Source organism: Balaenoptera ricei, chromosome 7, assembly GCF_028023285.1.
Source record: "Balaenoptera ricei isolate mBalRic1 chromosome 7, mBalRic1.hap2, whole genome shotgun sequence".
NCBI lineage: Eukaryota > Metazoa > Chordata > Mammalia > Artiodactyla > Balaenopteridae > Balaenoptera > Balaenoptera ricei.
This window is the reverse complement of record NC_082645.1, coordinates 100,690,909-100,709,568: the sequence shown is the minus strand read 5'-3', so window position 1 is coordinate 100,709,568 and position 18,660 is coordinate 100,690,909. Positions and strand designations below refer to the sequence as shown.

Genomic DNA, 18,660 nt, shown 5'->3' with positions numbered 1-18,660 from the left:
AGCAGTTCTAAGAGGGAAGTTTATAGCAATACAAGCCTACCTCAAGAAATAAGAAAAATCTCAAACAACCTAATGCTATCCCTAAGGTAATTAGAGAAAGAAGAACAAAAAAACCCCAAAGTTAGCAGAAGGAAAGAAATCATAAAGATCAGATCAGAAATAAATGCAAAAGAAATGAAGGAAATGATAGCAAAGATCAATAAAACTAAAAGCTGGTTCTTTGAGAAGATAAACAAAATTGATAAACCATTAGCCAGACTCACCAAGAAAAAAGGGAGAAGACTCAAATCAACAGAATTAGAAATGAAGAAGTAACAACTGGCACTGCAGAAATACAAAGGATCATGAGATTACTATAAGCAACTATGTGCCAATAAAATGGACAACCTGGAAGAAATGGACAAATTCTTAGAAAAGTACTACCTTCCAAGACTGAACCAGTAAGAAACAGAAAATATAAACAGACCAACCACAAGCACTGAAATTGAAACTGTGATTAAAAATCTTCCAACAAACAAAAGCCCAGGACCAGATGGCTTCACAGGCGAATTCTATCAAACATTTAGAGAAGAGCTAACACCTATCCTTCTCAAACTCTTCCAAAATATAGCAGAGGGAGGAACACTCCCAAACTCATCCTACAAGGTCACCATCACCCTGATACCAAAACCAGACAAAGATGTCACACAAAAAAAGAAAACTACAGGCCAATATCACTGATGAACACAGATGTAAAAGTTCTCAACAAAATACTAGGAAACAGAATCCAACAGCACATTAAAAGGATCATATACCATGAGCAAGTGGGGTTTATTTATCCCAGGAATGCAAGGATCCTTCAATATATGCAAATCAATCAATGTGATACACCATATTAACAAACTGAAGGGGAAAAACCATATGATCATCTCAATAGATGCAGAAAAGGCTTTCGACAAAATTCAACACCCATTTATGATAAAAACTCTCCAGAAAGTAGGTATAGAGGAAACCTACCTCAACATAATAAAGGCCATATATGAGAAACCCACAACCAACATCATTCTCAGTGGTGAAAAATTGAAACCATTTCCTCTAAGATCAGGAACAAGACAAGGTTGCCCACGCTCACCACTATTATTCAACATAGTTTTGGAAGTTTTAGCCACAGCAATCAGAGAGGAAAAAGAAATAAAAGGAATCCAAATCAGAAAACAAGAAGTAAAACTGTCACTGTTTGCAGATGACATGATAGTATACACAGAGAATCCTAAAGATGCTACCAGAAAACTACTAGAGCTAATCAATGAATTTGGTAAAGTGGAAGGATACAAAATTAATGCACAGAAACCTCTTGCGTTCCTATACACTAATAATGAAAAATCAGAAAGAGAAATTAAGGGAACAATCCCATTTACCACTGCAACAAAAAGAATAAAATACCTAGGAATAAACCTACCTAAGGAGACAAAAGACCTGTATGCAGAAAACTATAAGACACTGATGAAAGAAATTAAAGATGATACAAAATTAAAGATGATACAAACATCTTCCCTGCCAGGAGGCAGAACATTAGACCTTCCCACTCTGAGTCATGCTCATGGGATAAAGCTCACATAGGACAAAACCTCAATAAACTGGACTGTACATGCAAAGGCAACTTGTGTTAATAAAAATTGTCTTAGAGTAATTAAGAAAATGCCACTTGTTGTTTTCAAGTACTTAGAACAACACAAACCAGTGTCAACAGAGGGTGTGGACTGTTTTAATGAAAAAGCAAAAAAAAAGTTTAATTAGCACTCTGTATGCAAATAAATTTTACTAAAGTTTTTAAAGAGAAAAAAAAAAGACAATACAAACAGATGGAGAGATATGCCATGTTCTTGGATTGGAAGACTCAATATTGTGAAAATGACTATACTCCCCAAAGCAATCTACAGATTCAGTGCAATCCCTATCAAACTACCAATGGCATTTTTCACAGAATTAGAACAAAAAACTTCATAATTTGTATGGAAACACAAAAGACCTCGAATAGCCAAAGCAATCTTGAGAAAGAAAAACAGAGCTGGAGGAATCAGGCTCCAGGACTTCAGGCTATACTACAAAGCTACAGTAATCAAGATAGTATGGTACTGGCACAAAAGCAGAAATATAGATCAATGGAACAGGATAAAGAGCCCAGAGATAAACCCACACACATATGGTCACCTTATATTTGATAAAGGAGGCTAGTATATACAATGGAGAAAAGACAGCCTCTTCAATAAGTGGTGCTGGGAAAACTGGACAGCTACATGTAAAAGAATGAAATTAGAACACTCCCTAACATCATACACAAAAATACACTCAAAATGGATTAAAGACGTAAATGTAAGGCCAGACACTATAATACTCTTAGAGGAAAACATAGGCAGAACACTGTATGACATAAATCACAGCAAGATCCTTTTTGACCCACCTCCTAGAGAAATGGAAATAAAAACAAAAATAAACAAATGGGACCTAAGGAAACTCAAAAGCTTTTGCACAGCAAAGGAAACCATAAGCAAGACAAAAAGAAAACCCTCAGAATGGGAGAAAATATTTGCAAACGAATCAACGGACAAAGGATTAATCTCCAAAATATATAAACAGCTCATTCAGCTCAATATTAAAGAAACAAACACCCCAATCCAAAAATGGGCAGAAGATCTAAATAGACATTTCTCCAAAGAAGACATACAGACGGCCACGAAGCACAAGAAAAGATGCTCAACATCACTAATTATTAGAGAAATGCAAATCAAAACTCCAATGAGGTATCACCTCACACCAATTAGAATGGGCATCATCAGAAAATCTACAAACAACAAATGCTGGAGAGGGTGTGGAGAAAAGGGAACCCTCTTGCACTGTTGGTGGGAATGTAAATTGATACAGCCACTATGGAGAACAATATGGAGGTTCCTTAAAAAACTAAAAATAGAATTACCATATGACCCAGCAATCCCACTACTGGGCATATACCCAGAGAAAACCATAATTCAAAAAGACACATGCACCCGAATGTTCACTGCAGCACTATTTACAATAGCCAGGTCATGGAAGCAACCTAAATGCCCATCAACAGACGAATGGATAAAGAAGTTGTGGTACATATATACAATGGAATATTACTCAGCCATAAAAAGGAACGAAACTGGGTCATTTGTTGAGACGTTGATGGATCTAGAGACTGTCATACAGAGTGAAGTAAGTCAGAAAGAGAAAAACAAATATCGTATATTAACGCATGTATGTGGAACCTAGAAAAATGGTACAGATGAGCTGGTTTGCAGGGCAGAAGTTGAGACACAGATGTAGAGAACAGACATATGGACACCAAGGGGGGAAAACTGCGGTGGGGTGGGGATGGTGGTGTGCTGAATTGGGCGATTGGGATTGACATGTATACACTGATGTGTATAAAATTGATGACTAATAAGAACCTGCAGTATAAAAAAATAAATAAATAAATTACCAAAAAAAACAAAAACAGACAACCCGATCCAAAAACAGGCAGAAGACCTAAATAGACATTTCCCCAAAGAAGACATACCGATTGCCAACAAACATGTGAAAGGATGCTCAATATCACTAATCATTAGAGAAATGCAAATCTAAACTATAATGAGGTATCATCTCAAACCAGTCAGAATGGCCATCATCAAAAAATCTACAAACAATAAATACTGGAGAGGGTGTGGAAAAAAGGGAACCCTTCTGCACTGTTGGTGGGAACGTAAATTGATACAGCCACTATGGAGAACAGTACGGATGTTCCTTAGAAAACTAAAAATAGAACTACCGTATGACCCAGCAATCCCACTACTGGGCATATACCCTGAGAAAACCATAATTCAAAAAGAGTCATGTACCACAATGTTCACTGCAGCACTATTTACAACAGCCAGGACATGGAAGCAACCTAAGTGTCCACTGACAGATGAATTGATAAAGAAGATGGGGCACATATATACAATGGAATATTACTCAGCCATAAAAAGAAACGAAATTGAGTTATGTGTAGTGAGGTGGATGGACCTAGAGTCTGTCACATGGAGTGAAGTAAGTCAGAAAGAGAAAAACACATACTGTATGCTAACACATATATATGGAATCTAAAGATAAAAAGTGGTTCTGATGAACCTACGGACAGGACAGGAATAAAGATGCAGACATAGAGAACGGACTTGAGGACACGGGGAGGGGGAAGGGTAAGCTGGGACGAAGTGAGAGAGTAGCACTGACATATATACACTACCAAATGTAAAATACATAGCTAGTGGGAAGCAGCTGCGTCACACGGGTAGATTAGCTCGCTCAGTGCTTTGTGACCACCTAGAGGGGTGAGACAGGGAGGGTGAGAGGGAGACGCAAGAGGGAGGGGATATGGGGATATATGCATACATATAGGTGATTCACTTTGCTACACAGCAGAAACTAACACAACATTGTAAAGCAATTATACTCCAATAAAGATGTTTAAAAAAAAAAAGAAAAAAAGAAAAAAAAGAAAAACTCTCCCCTACAAAAGAAAACAAAGTTGGTAGGTTGTAAAAATCAAAGTTGCCAGTTCTTAAAGCTTTAAAAGATAATAATGATAAAAAAGATAACAATGCCTGCACTTATGGCTTGCATCTGTTCATTAATCCAACAAATATTTGTTGAAGATAATAGTACCTACCCTTGGTATCTGCCAAGTATTAGAAGTTTCTACTTTTCACCATAGTGACCTGTTTTTGCAAGCTTTCCACACCAACTAGTCTGCTCCTCCCTTCTCTACAAATGGCAAAGGCCTTCAGGTCTTGAAGTCCACTTGTCAAAAACAGCAAAGAAATGTATACAAGTAATTTATACTTGATTACACTTAGAATACAAAAGTATTCACTGAGTCAGGTCTTGACCTGTTAGTCTTCATAGTTCTGATTTTAGAAAAAAAGATTTTTTTTTAATTACAAACATCAAAAAACCAGGCAGTTTCTTCTGAGTAGAAGATCCCTCAAAATCGCAACAGGCCCTAACACGGATTTGAGTTAGTTAAGGACGCTTTGAGAGATGAGTCAAAAGGGGCAATCAAGGAACTCCCCAACATGCAGCCTCCTTTCCCACCTCCCCACCTGCCCCCACCTGCCACAGCAGTAGGCCCTCCATCCCCTGAGGGGAAAAGTTTGCCTGGCAAAGCTGCTTGTGATTTTTTTCACCTTTGTGGGGTTCAGAGGAGCTTATGTCCTGCTTTCACCAGGTTATTCCAGGATTGGGATAGTCCTTCCACTTCATCCTTGGTCCATCCCTCCCCTTCCTTCACACAAATCAGCTCTCTTGTCAAGTTACCCAGCTTCCCTTAATCCAATGTCCATCTTCTAATTCCTTTGGACCAAGACTCAGAAATTTATATTTTACATTTTTCTTTAATTTTTCTTTAGCTACTCTTTAATAAGTTCATACTATAACCTCTCTGACCTCTAACACTTCTTCCCTAATAGTGGTTACATATTACACAGTTCATAAAAACCTCCCTCCTATTTGGATATTAAAAAAAAAACAAGGAAAAGTCTCATTCACATAAAACAGAGGAAGAAACCCAGTAAAAAGCATAAAAGAAGAATCTGCTTTTTATTTGGCCCTCCTATCAAAAAAAAAAAATCTAGCCTTCTCCCAGAAAAAAATTTAGAAACATCCTAACTTTACTTCTTTCTTTCTAAAAGCTCAGAGTATTTTTTATCTTTTTTCAGTAGGTAGAGAAAGGTGTTATTCTTCCATTAAATAGACAGAGCAACTGAGCCTTCAGTTTGATTGGGACCAGCCAATTACCCTAACTTTTCACTTAGCTCTCTTTCATCTAAGAAAAGTATGACTGGTTCACCTTTCCTCTCTCACCTGAAATAATCTCTGAAATTGAGGATTTGGGATTTTGCTGGTTGGAAATAAGTCTTCAATGGTGCCCTCCTCTTCATCTTTCTTTACCAAGCTCATGGAGTCAATCAAAGCGTCAACAGCACTCAACTGCGCCTCTAAGACAAGGATAAACAGAGCAGCAAAAGGAAATAATGATTACCTCCATTAGTCTCCAAAACAAATGCTTTCCATTCACAGATATTCACAGCAATACTGGAAGGATATTCAGTCCTGGCCCTGCCAAAAATACTCTCTAGTTATGCAAGTCATTTAACTTGAGCCTCAGTTTTCTTATTTGCAAAGAGAGCTATTTAGAGTAGCTGGTCTTTTAGGTACTTCCCAGCTCTAATGAACTTTTGATAGTGGAATATCTTATCAAAAGCAAAAGAGTTTGTTCAAGAAAAATGCACCAGAGCCATACAAAACCCACCTTCCATATGCTAATTCAAAATACTCAGTATTCATTGAGTTGACATTAAAAAAACTGGTAACTGGCAAAGGAGAATAACATTAAAAAAGAAAAGGAAAATGCCTTTGGAAATGAAGCATTAGCTTTATAAGGGTTTAACATTACCTGTATCAGAGTATACCAACTTAACAGGAAGATGCCATTGGACCAGAGTGAGTGGATTCCTTTACAATCTCCCCAAGTCAGAATGAGTTCTTTACTCTCACAAACCTCATGGCGCTAATCACACAGACCTGTGTGCATGTCTTTTTTTTTTTTAATCTTTTTTTTAATTGAAGTATAATTGATCTACAACACTACGTTAGTTCCAGGTGTACAACACAGTGATTCAATATTTCTATACATTACAAAATGACCAACACGATAAGTCTAGTTACCATCTGACACCATACAAAGTTATTACAATATTATAGACTATATTCCCCATGCTGTACATTTTATCCCTGTGACTTATTTATAACTAGAAGTTGGTACCTGTTAATCCCCCTCACCTATTTCACTCATCCCCTTACTCCACTCTACTCTAGCAACCCCCCAGTTTGTTCTCTGTATCTAAGAGTCTGTTTCTGTTTTATTTGTTCATTTGTTTTGTTTTTTAGATTCTACATTTAAGTGAAATCATATGGTATTTGTCTGGCTTATTTCACCTAGAATAACACCTTCTAGGTCCATCCATGTTTTCGCAAATGGCAAGATTTCATTCTTTTTTATGGCTGAGTAATACTCCATTCTGTGTGTGTGTGTGTGTGTGTGTGTGTGTGTGTGTGTGTGTGTGTGTATCACATCATCTTTGTCCATTCATTTATTGATGGACACTTTGGTTGCTCCCATAACTTGGCTACTGTAAATAATGCGGCAATGAACATAGGCATGCATATATCTTTTTGAGTTCATGTTTTTGTTTTCTTTGGGAAAATACCCAGAAGTAGAACTGCTGGATCATATGGTAGTTCTATTTTTTAATTTTTTGGGAAACTTCCATACTGTTTTCCATAGTGGCTGAACCAATTTACATTCCAACAACAGTGCACAAGGGTTCCCTTTTCTCCACATCCTTGCAAACACATGTTATTTGTTGTCTTTTTGATGATAGCTATTCTGACAGGTGTGGTTTTAATTTGCATTTCCGTAATGATTAGTGATGCTGAGCATCTTTTCATGTGTCTGTTGGCCACGCATATGTATGTCTTCTTTGGAAAAAAGTCCTGCATACATGTCTTACCCCACTCCATTCAAATTCTAAGGATCCTCGAGAGCAGAAACACGACGTCCTCTTCTTTATGTCTCTCTAATACCAGATAGAAAGCAAGTTCTCCCCGATAAAAATCTACCAAGTCAGTGAAAACGACACACCCCAAAGCAATGTGGATGAAAGGCAACTCTCCCAAAAATGCTTCTACCTAAACTGCCACGTGTAACTTTCATTCTGCTGATTCATACGGCACTTCAGCTATTAAAACTGAACTGCTATTTTGGGATCATTCACAGTCACTAGGCAAAAGGAGGAAAAGAGTAAGCAGTTCCTAAAAGTTCATTATGCTTCTATTCTTCACCTTTTCAAACATCGCTTTTGGACAGCTACTACAAAATGAACGAGCATACAGATATTTATCATGAGATATCATTTCTATCCCATTTTTGGAGTTTCCAAGGGAGGTTTCAGGCACCATCTCAAGCTGACTACTGCAGGGTCCACCCGGTAATAGGAAGGAGGTGGTACCTGTGTGGGTGAATATTTGGTGATTTCCATCTGCTACGACAGGCTAGTATCAGGCCAGACCACGCTGGCATTACACACCCCTACATAAATGCTGACTTGGGAAATACGCCAAACAATTTTAATGATCCGTTTTTCCAATGGAGCAAATGCAAACAAAAATGTCACAGAACTCACACAATATAAAGCAACAGATCGAAAAATATTTAATGTTTTAGATCCTGAGTGATTTATATATCTATAAGGTAATCTCTCGACAAAGTTCTCTTTTTTAAATGTTCTTCTCAGTTAAAGTTTGGGATTACCAAGAGGAAGAGACAGAATACTGTAACACGCTGGCACCCTCTACACATTCAAGTCCATGCCTGGCTCCACGCGATGCAGAGAGACTCATCTCTAGAAGGTACAGATACAAGCCCTGGGGCCCACTTGGTTCTTAGCTTTTGTCCTGCACACTGCTCCCAGTGTACAGAGGGCACCAGTTCTGAGACTCACCTCACAACTCCCTAATCCTACACTGCTGCAGATTTAAACTTGTCAACTAAAACATCTACTCTACATTCTGTGTTCTTTTTGGTATGTTCTCTACATTCAGCCCACTGGTATATCTTATGATAACTGTCTTAAACTGTGAGATTTCTGGAAGACAGGATCTGTGTGTGTGTGAGAATCACTCTGGGTAGCACCCTGACATTTGCAGCCAGATGCTTAATAAAGATCTCTTCTCATTGAGCTCCCAGTAACTCCTGCAACAGGACTTGGACTGATAATGTAAACTATGAAGAAAGGACAAAGAGAAAAGGGCATGTACAGCACTGTCGCTTTTTGGTTAAAGTTACATCATATTTTACATAGGACACTAGTCACAGGTTTGATACCACATGTCAGTTCACCTCAGTAGAGGGCAAACCTTCTGCTCACAATTACAGCATGTACATCCATTTCCAGCAAGCTGCTCCTCAGATACAAGCTCTGAGTCAGAAGGGAGAAACTAGACAATGTTTGGAGCAAACCTATCCCTGCTACTGGAAAAAAATCACCTTCATCATTACCATATATGAGTGTAACTGGAATCCAACTACAGTTGACCCTTGAACGACGTGGGTTTGAACTGGTCAGATCCGCTTATATGTGGATTATAAGTATATATGTACATTACTACACAATCTGAGATTGGTTGAATCTACAGATACAGAACCATGGATACTGAGAGCCAACTGTAAAGTTATACATGGACTTTCGACTGGGGGGAGTGGTGCCCCTAACCTCTTCGTTGTTCAAGGGTCAACTGTAACACCACCCTGTGAAATCCTAGCCCCAAACCATGACTAAAGACAGGTGATTTCCCCAAAACAGTCTGTGTTTACAGCCAATCAGTGAGCAAAATGGAAATAAACTCACCTGTGGGAGTGCATTTCCCATTATTTTTCAAGGATGAAAACATGTACTGCCGCAAGTCTTCCATGAAAGGCAGCTGTACGTACATTAAACACTAATGAGAAAGAGTGGAGGTAAAAACAGAAACAACCGAATTAATGGAAAACATTTAAAGCTGATCTCAAACACTGTGAAAGTGGCACAACAAAAGGATTTCAAAAATCAGACGGCTCGAGTCTGGGACGTGGAGGATAAAGTGTTCCAATTTCTGTGATTAGCTGTACACAACTGCAAACAGTACAAAGAATATTCAACATAAAAGAAATGCTTAAAAGAAAGACCATCAAAGAATACCTACAAAATGCATGACCAACACAACAAATGAGAGAGTCGAGGTGACTGGCAGGCCGACGTGGAAGTCAAGGTATCTGCCTCCTCGTTCCATTTCTGCTGCAGCGAGTGCTCTGAGAGACAGGAAATGGCGAGGGAGCTAGACCTGCATTTTAAACAGGAGAGCCCTAGAAAAACGGAACTTCACCAGGATCACAAGAAAATCACACCCTCAACCTTTATCCACACTAAAGGCTGTTGTAGAAAGGGAGGTAATCTGTACTCCCTTTAGGTTCTGAGAAGTCAAGAAGGATCAGAATGGAGAGAAGGTCCCTGGACTGGGCAAACAGAAGGTCACGGTTAATGTTTACTGATTTGATTTCATGAGAAGTTCTTTGCATCCTCTTATAATTTATGTTCTTTCACTGCAACTGAAAGTGTGGTTCACAGACCAGCAGCATCAGCATTACGTGGGAGTTGGTGAGAAATGCAGAATCTCAGGACCCCACCCCAGACCTACAGAATCAGAAACTGCATTTTAACAAGATCCCCCAAGTAATTCTCATGCACATTAACGGTTGAGAAGCACTGTTTAGAATAAAGGAACTGAAGGGAAAAAAATTATTATGAATAAGACTTGCAGGTTTACCTCATAGGCGTCCCTGATATAAGGAAAAGCCACGCCAACTTGAGGATTAGCTCTTCTGTCATAAGCATATCGAACTACGGCCACCATGTCTAATTCATCCAAAGCATGAATCAGGGAGGAAAGGGCAACTGCTGCCGCCTAGTAAGAAAGATGCATGCGTTAACACATGTCAAACACGTGAGGATTTTCACAGCACAATACTTACAAGATTGTTATTCACTTTCTTCCTGTTTTAGATTTTAAGTGCCCCTCTAACCACTTTAAGGCTACACTGTACACATCTGCATTTAATCACATTTACTGTACCCCTTCTGGAACTTTTCTTCATTATATTCTCTTATTCCTTCAATTTTCCTTCTCCTCTGAATTCACACCCTCACTCTAAACAAAATCTTTCTTTGTCTCTCTCTCCACAAATAAGTATCTATAACTTTCTTTCCCTTCATCTTTACATTTCATGAAATAATAATCTTGCTGTTTCACTGCTTAGAACACAATTATTCTTCAATCTAATCAAGCTACTGACCCACTTCCTTACTGAAATTATCCTCTGAAGTCACCCATGATCTCCAAATTGCCCAACTCTTAGTCCGCATTCTATTTGCCTGACCTGTCAGTAGCATCTGACCATCCCTCTTTCTCTACTCTTTCTCCTTCTTTGGCTTCAGAAACAACACTCTGCCCTGATTATTCTACTTTTGTACACCACTCCTCCCCCAGCTCTTCTCTTCTTCCAATTAATCTTGAAATTCTGCTCTTGGCCTTTCTCTCCTCCTCTCACTCTAAAACTCTACTTTGGCGACTATTTATTTTATCCAGTTCCATGAGTTGATGAATCAAAAGTCTGTATATTCAGCTTTAAAACTCTCCCAAGGGACTTCCCTGGTGGCGCAGTGGTTAAGAATCCACCTGCCAGTGCAGGGGACACGGGTTCAAGCCCTGGTCCGGGAAGATCCCACATGCCGCGGAGCAACAAAGCCCGTGCGCCACAACTACTGAGCCTGTGCTCTAGAGCCTGCGAGCCACAACTACTGAGCCTGTGTGCCACAACCACTGAAGCTTGCGTGCCTAGAGCCCGTGCTCCGCAACAAGAGAAACCACCGCAATGAGAAGCCCGCGCACCGCAACGAAGAGCAGCCCCCGCTCGCCGCAACTAGAGAAAGCCCGTGCGCAGCAACAAAGACCAATGCAGCCAAAAATAAACAAATAAATAAACTTTTAAAAAAGAAAGATTAAAAAAAAAAAAAAACTCTCCCAAGACCCAGGCTTATATCGCCTACCAGTTGGTAGATAACTCGTACAGTTGTACCTTAGGTATCTCAAACTATCCATGACCAAAACTAAGCTTACAGTCTTCCCCCTTCTCTCCTCCTGTACTCCCTGCTTCCACTAACACCACCTCCCAGTCAACCAAATGAGAAGCCCTGAAGTTGAAATGCCTCCCTACAGTCCCTCACCTTCAAGTGTTCACCACACTCTATCGATTCTACCTCTATGCCGTCTTTCAAATTCTATCTGTTCTGTTCCATCACTGCCTCCCCTGTTCCTAGAGCTGATCACGTCACTCTCTTCCATAAAAACCTCCAAGGGTTCTTCTATCCCTGCCTCGGTAGAGCTGATCATTACTCACGGGCAAGTCTTGTACTCTCCCACCTCGGTAGCTTTTTGCTTGTACAGTTTCCTCCTCACTAGAATGCTCTCTCCAAATCTCTGGCTCTCAAGCTTCTAACCCATTTTCAAGGCCCAGTAAACTGACAAGCTCTCCATTTCAGATTTGCTTTACTCAGCTCTCTCCCTCTCCATAACTCCCCAACACTTTGTACTTTTCTCAATGTTACAGCTAACCCTTATCAAAGTTAGCTATGTGTATCCCCATCTCCTCCACTAAAAACCTATGACATCAATACCTAGTCATCAAAATCCTCTACAGATTTCATGATAGATTGATTACCTTCCTTTTCAGTTCAATTCAAGGAATATTTACTTAGTGCCTACTCTTGGCTAAGCACTATCTTAGGCAATGTAAGAAAACAAAGTTGAGTCCCTGATCTCACTGAGCTTCTTTACTAGCAGAAACGAGATGTGTACCAAGTACAGAATGTGTATATTCTAACAAGTCCCATAAGAGAGGCCAGATAAGCACGATGGGAGTCTAAAGAAGAGATTACTTCCAATTTGTTTGCAAGTTTTTATTTGGGTGTCTTTGATAGGACCAACTGGGATACTTAAAGAAGGATGGGGTCTGGAATGGCAGCTATAACACCATATTACACCTGTGGGAAACTCAACTAAAGCTCCATTTCCTTCCCTTTCTCTTCTCCCGTTCTCTTCCACATAGTGAAAACCAGCACATAAAAATTTAGATTCTCCATACAAAAAAAATTATATGCTAATGACCAGAGAAAACACTTTTAAAAAGGAATATAATCATAGAATATTTGAGCTGAAAAACAAAAGTATTCATCTAGTTTAACAACCCACACGATGAAGGAATTCCCTTCCTAACATCTGATGGGTAGAGACTCTGCTTAGAAACTTACAGGAATGGGGATCTGACCATCTCACAAGGAACCAACCCATTTGGAGATAGTAATCCTTGTTGATAAAATAATTCTTCATCTTGAACAAAATGCCCACTTATTGGTTCCAATTTACCTCTGGTAGGAAGCATAGTTTAGTTTCTATTCCATATGATAATCCTCTAAGTATCTGAACAAGGCTATTGTCTCTCATCCCTCCTACTCCCCTGCCTACCTACACAAGTCTTCTCCACGCAATCTTTTACTCAAAGTCCTCATATGACACAGTTTCTTTACTCCCCTGCTTATCTCATAGCCCCAATTAGTTAATATTATTCTTTGACTATGACATCAAGAACTGACACCAAAGAGTAGCCCTTTGCCATCAGTAGATGAATTTTTTTTCTTTAGTGACTCAGAGTGACCCTGTGATCTATAAGGTCTGTATGAGGCTGGATTTGAACTATGCAAGTCACAATGCTGCCCTGACCTGAGCTAGCAAGTCTAGAGAATCATATGTGTCAACACAGCTTTGTGATATGATTTTCCTTACTGCACACCCAGCAATCACATGAAGTGATCAGAATTTTCTTTGGGAAAAGGGACAGTAAGTTGGAGTTAAAACCTCAGCAGAAGTTAAAAACGCAGTTAAGGTGTGTTGACAATAGATACTAGAACTGCCTGATTCCCATTAGGATTTGATTCGGGAGAAATCCATGAACTAGGATTCTCAAATTTGAGGATTCACGTACACCTACTGTGCTTTAATGAATCCATTTAATACTGAGTGGAAGCCAAGCATTTTCTTCTCCTAATTTTACTGTTCTAATAGAATAATGGTATATCCATTCACTAAATCAGCAGCCAGCTACCCTTCAGAAGTGAGGAGAAAAAGAGGACTAGATCACTTATACCACCACACTTCCCCACACCCCAAACAAGCCATCTACATCCAGTTTACCAGTTCCAAATGCAAGTAACTTCTGGAACATGGAGACCTAAGTAGTCTTAAACAGACACTGGATGGTAACTTTCCAGTTAACATCAAAATCTCCAAGGAAATAACAAGTTCTTCCTTGAAGACTACATAGAAAATATTTATAGAGAGGGCAGGTGTGAGTGTAGGATGCACCAGTCACGGGTCGTTAGCCAGGCAGAAACCAGCCTGAAAACAGAATCTCCTGGGGATGTAGGAAAAGAATGAAAAGAAAGAGGTAAGGGGGATAAGACAAATTTCTCAATGATGGAAGTAGTCCCGTGAGTCAGTGAAGCTCATCTTCAGGATGCTTGAGCCAGCACTAAATGTTCTGTTTATGAAAATGAAAATGTTAACCTGACCCCAACCTTCCTGAACCTGTGACCATGAGATCCGCATACTTAAATGTATTTGTTCAAATGTTTTTGTTTTTAATACTCACCTGATCTCCAATTGCAGAACTATGTCCTCAGGCCTTGTGCTCATGCTATGATAAATTCATTTATCATTTCTCCATTTTCAGAGTTAAATGTCAGTGAATTTTCCCACTGCTGTTGCAAGAATTAATGTCATTTTAAACTATAAAAGCCCCAAACAACTCACTTAAAATGACAGTTCAATTCTACGGCACTACCTCAAAGACCTACTGTCAACTCACCTCATCATCTTTTGCTGCAAAGACCTTTAGAACTTGATTTCCCATAAAATATTTCATGTGGACCTACAAGAGGAAGTGAGGAAAAGAACTGGTTTCGATCCAAAATAAGTAACACAAAAAACCATAATGCCACACAATACTAGGAAATTACATTCAAAATGCTCTTACTGAAAAACATTCACAGGTACTAGAAACAACTCACTCTTTGAGGTTCAAATCACTTAAACACAACAAATATGTGAGTGCCTAGTTTATGTCAAACATTGTTCTGGGCACTATAACACAATAATGAACAGGATGTAGCCTTGCCTTGAGGAGCGTAGAGAAATATGAAATTAGCTGCAGTGGAGTATTACCAGGCAGTGCTACTGGTCCCCAGGAGTACAGTATTACAGCTCAGCGCTACAAGAGCACATACAAAGGGCAGCTATCTCAGTCATGAGGTGTCAGCGAAGGCTTCTGCAAATGGTGACACCTAAGTCAACACTTAAAGGATGGGTAGGAACTAAGATGAAAGTCTGGGCACAAGTGTCCTCAGCAGAGATAACAGTGTGATTAAGTCTGGAGTGACATAAACACATAGTACATTTGGGGAACTGCTTTTCGAGTAGCGCAGTGCCACAGGGCAAGGGGGAAAGCTGAAAAGTTAGATGAGTGAGATTAGCAAAGATCAGATCATGAAGTCTCTTATGAGCAAAGTTAAGTGGTTTGGACTTCATCCTAAGAGAAATGACATGGCATTGATGAACTGCCAAGAGACTAGAGTACCATGTGTCCTTTAAATTACTCACCTAGCACAGTATCAGAGGAGTCAGAGACTAGAAGATGAATACTAAGAGTTCCTAATATTATAACCACCTGTGCCTATCAACCAAGATCAACTTCTCTTTGATCTATGTCATCTTGAGCCTGGAGCGTATTTATAAGAATGTGCCATAAGAGAGGCAATGCTTCTCAAATATTTTTTCTGCCCTCCCACCTCTAAGGCGAGAAATTGTGAGCACTTTCACAGTAACAGCAGCTCAGGAAAACTGGGTCCCAAAGGTGTGGGGGTGAGGCCCATATAAGCCAAATACCTCCATCTTCACTTCCATTCCCCATCTGAAAACCATTATTTGAAAAAATATGGGAATAATCTTATATTTTCAGTTTGCTACATCCATATAGATTTATTTGCCCTCCTATTAGAATCTGTAATAGTTCTTGACTGATTCAAGAACAGTTAATGATACTTTTTCCTAAGGCACCTAAATGACTTCTCAAAGGACAGCCAGACATTTGGGGAAATTCTGGCTAAATTCTTATCCATCCTACCAGAACACTGACAACATGCAAGAAGGCAAATTGAAAGGACTCCTGAAAGTTTAAAAGAGAAGAGTAATTCACTATTCAAAAAAAAATAAAATTCCAAAGCAAAAAAAAAACCTATTTTATATTATGAAAAGTTTCACACTAATTCAATCCAGAAATATTAGTGTCCCTCAGATTAAGGGAATCTGGAAAACTGTGATCTTATTAATTTAAAGCTAATTACTAGTTTATTAAAAGGTACATACTTATACTTTACCTTAGTTGATATGGAAAAACCTTGTTCTTAGGATGACGTGTATGCATTTGTTAACATGATACACAAAAGCAGGTATGTAAAAACTAGACTATTCAAAAATGAGCCTATCTGGTGGGCAGATTATAGCTGATTAATGGCATAGCTTTGGAGTCAGAGAGACCTGGTTCAAAACCCATCTCTACCACCTTCTACCTGGGGACCTTGGGCCAATTACCTAACAGCGCTGAACCTCCATTTCCTAATGTATAAAATACATATCAAGGCACCTACCTGAGAGGACTGTAATAAGAATTAAATGGGAATTTATATAAAGTGGTTAGTATACTGATTATAATATTATAATCACTCAATAAATGGTAGCTATTATGACTATCTTTATTGTACCTGTCTGATATTGCACTTAAGATCAAAATAATTTAGAGCTTAAAAACAACAGAAAGTTGGTTTAGAAAACACTTCATGACTTAAAAGTTAATTTTAAGTCAATAAAAATCTTTTTAAATGGAAAACGTACTTTTTCAGCTCACTTTTTCTTGCTTTGCCATCTAACTAAATAGGTCCCCACACCTACCATGGCACAGATGATTTCAGTTTTTTGAGTCCTAAATTACAGTTATAGGAGTTTTGGATAGATCTTTTCTGCCTGTCTGGAATTAGGCAGACCCAGTTCCCAATAAGCCAGTTTCTACAAATAGGTCTGAATGGAGGTTCTGTTTCACTGAAAAGACTCATAAGCACTGACATTAAGAACCGTAAATTTTAAGTTTATATACCTCCCAAAGTGAATAATTTTAAAGAAAAGCACATTTAGTGTAATTTGTTAGAGAACTGTTAGAGACACTCAACTTCCAAAAGGTATTTATTCTCACCATTAACTGTATCGACTTTAAGTAAATACTCGCAATTTTTGGTTTTATGAGTCTTAAAACTGTATCTAACAGTTTGAGCATATGATGGAAGACATTCTCCCCACCTCACTGAATTATTCTAACACTGAATTATACAGGGACTACATGCTGGAGCAACATGAAGAAATTTAAATCTGGTACACTGGGTTATATTTATTTTTATTTTAATTCTCACTTGAGTTCTTCTAGAACCAACAAAAATCTCTTCATCCCTATAGAGCCTGAAAAGATGCACTTTCTACTTATTCTGTTCGGTTGCCTACCTCAAGAATATTTCATCTAAGACTGCTGGGAATCTTTAATGACCCTTTCTTGGAGAGTATATGGTATCCACAGCCTTCAATAAGCTACTGCATTTTCCACTGTGTCTCTTCTGTATCTCTGTATTGCCGTCTAAAAAACATATGACTAATGAACAAGTTTTGCTTCCGAGACCTCTTTGTTGGCCGTTGAGAAGAAGGGTGACTGGCATAAATCAATGATATTCTAAAAGATCTATGGTCATTCAAAACCCAACTAGACCCTGACTCCTGTAAAACACTCCAGCATACGTAACAGTTAGAGAAAGCAATACAATAGCAAAGAACTGGATGCGGTTTCTTTAAGGCTACTATGAGCTATGACCGACACCAAAGCTAAGAAGTGACTTTTCACTGAATCTATTCTGATTTATGCCGACTTCTCTACCTCTTGATTTTTAACCTTCAAAAATCAAGGATAGCAGCACGCCAAATTACATTTTAGAAAAACTAAAAGTGAAAAAAAACATAAATAACAGGCCCAATCCAAAGCACACCATCTCAAATAATGAGAAAAAAGCTCATCTGTTTTGTTTACAATTAGTAGACAAATACGTGCTTTACCTGAGAAGATCTACAAAATCCCAAAACAGAGAAGCACTTCCCCTCCGATTTATATTTCATTTGTTCCTCATCCACTTTAGAGAAAGGAATGATATCACTCCCATAGCGGAACCCTAGAGAACAAGAGAAGAGCATCTGTTAAGCATATGGTGCCTCATCTTCTACAAGCTGAAATTGGCCCTATACATACATTAACAATACATGCACACTCCGGATCAAGCCTCCATATACTGTTTGCCGGAATCAAATTTCTGCCCCTTGTGATCACTGCAGAAAAAGAAGCGGCAGATCCACAAACATACACGACACAAAGACAATTAAAATCTAATTACAATTTTTTTTTTTTTTTTAGTATGATGCCTCCAGCTTTATTCTTTTTTTTTTTTTTAAAGATTGATTGATTGATTGATTGCTATGTTGGGTCTTCGTTTCTGTGCTAGGGCTTTCTCTAGTTGCAGCAAGTGGGGGCCACTCTTCATCGCGGTGCGCGGGCCTCTCACTATCGTGGCCTCTCTTGTTGCGGAGCACAGGCTCCAGACGCGCAGGCTCAGTAGTTGTGGCTCACGGGCCTAGCTGCTTCGCAGCATGTGGGATCTTCCCAGACTAGGGCGCGAACCCGTGTCCCCTGCATTAGCAGGCAGATTCTCAACCACTGCGCCACCAGGAAAGCCCCTAATTACATTTTTTTAAGTAGCATATTCTGCAATCTAGTTACCTTAGTGATTATCC

General features: G+C 39.0%; 1 protein-coding gene across 1 annotated transcript in view; it reads right to left on the bottom strand.

Moving 5' to 3' along the window:
* The window catches only part of XRCC5 (X-ray repair cross complementing 5), a 97,545-nt gene that overhangs the window by 59,168 nt on the left and 19,717 nt on the right, over positions 1-18,660 (bottom strand). The window contains exons 9-13 of the mRNA XM_059928642.1: positions 17,932-18,044; positions 14,594-14,656; positions 10,441-10,578; positions 9,486-9,576; positions 5,881-6,014 (exon numbers count right to left, since the gene is read on the bottom strand). Coding sequence (XP_059784625.1) covers positions 5,881-6,014; positions 9,486-9,576; positions 10,441-10,578; positions 14,594-14,656; positions 17,932-18,044 — 539 coding nt within the window. The remainder of the gene's footprint in view (positions 1-5,880; positions 6,015-9,485; positions 9,577-10,440; positions 10,579-14,593; positions 14,657-17,931; positions 18,045-18,660) is intronic.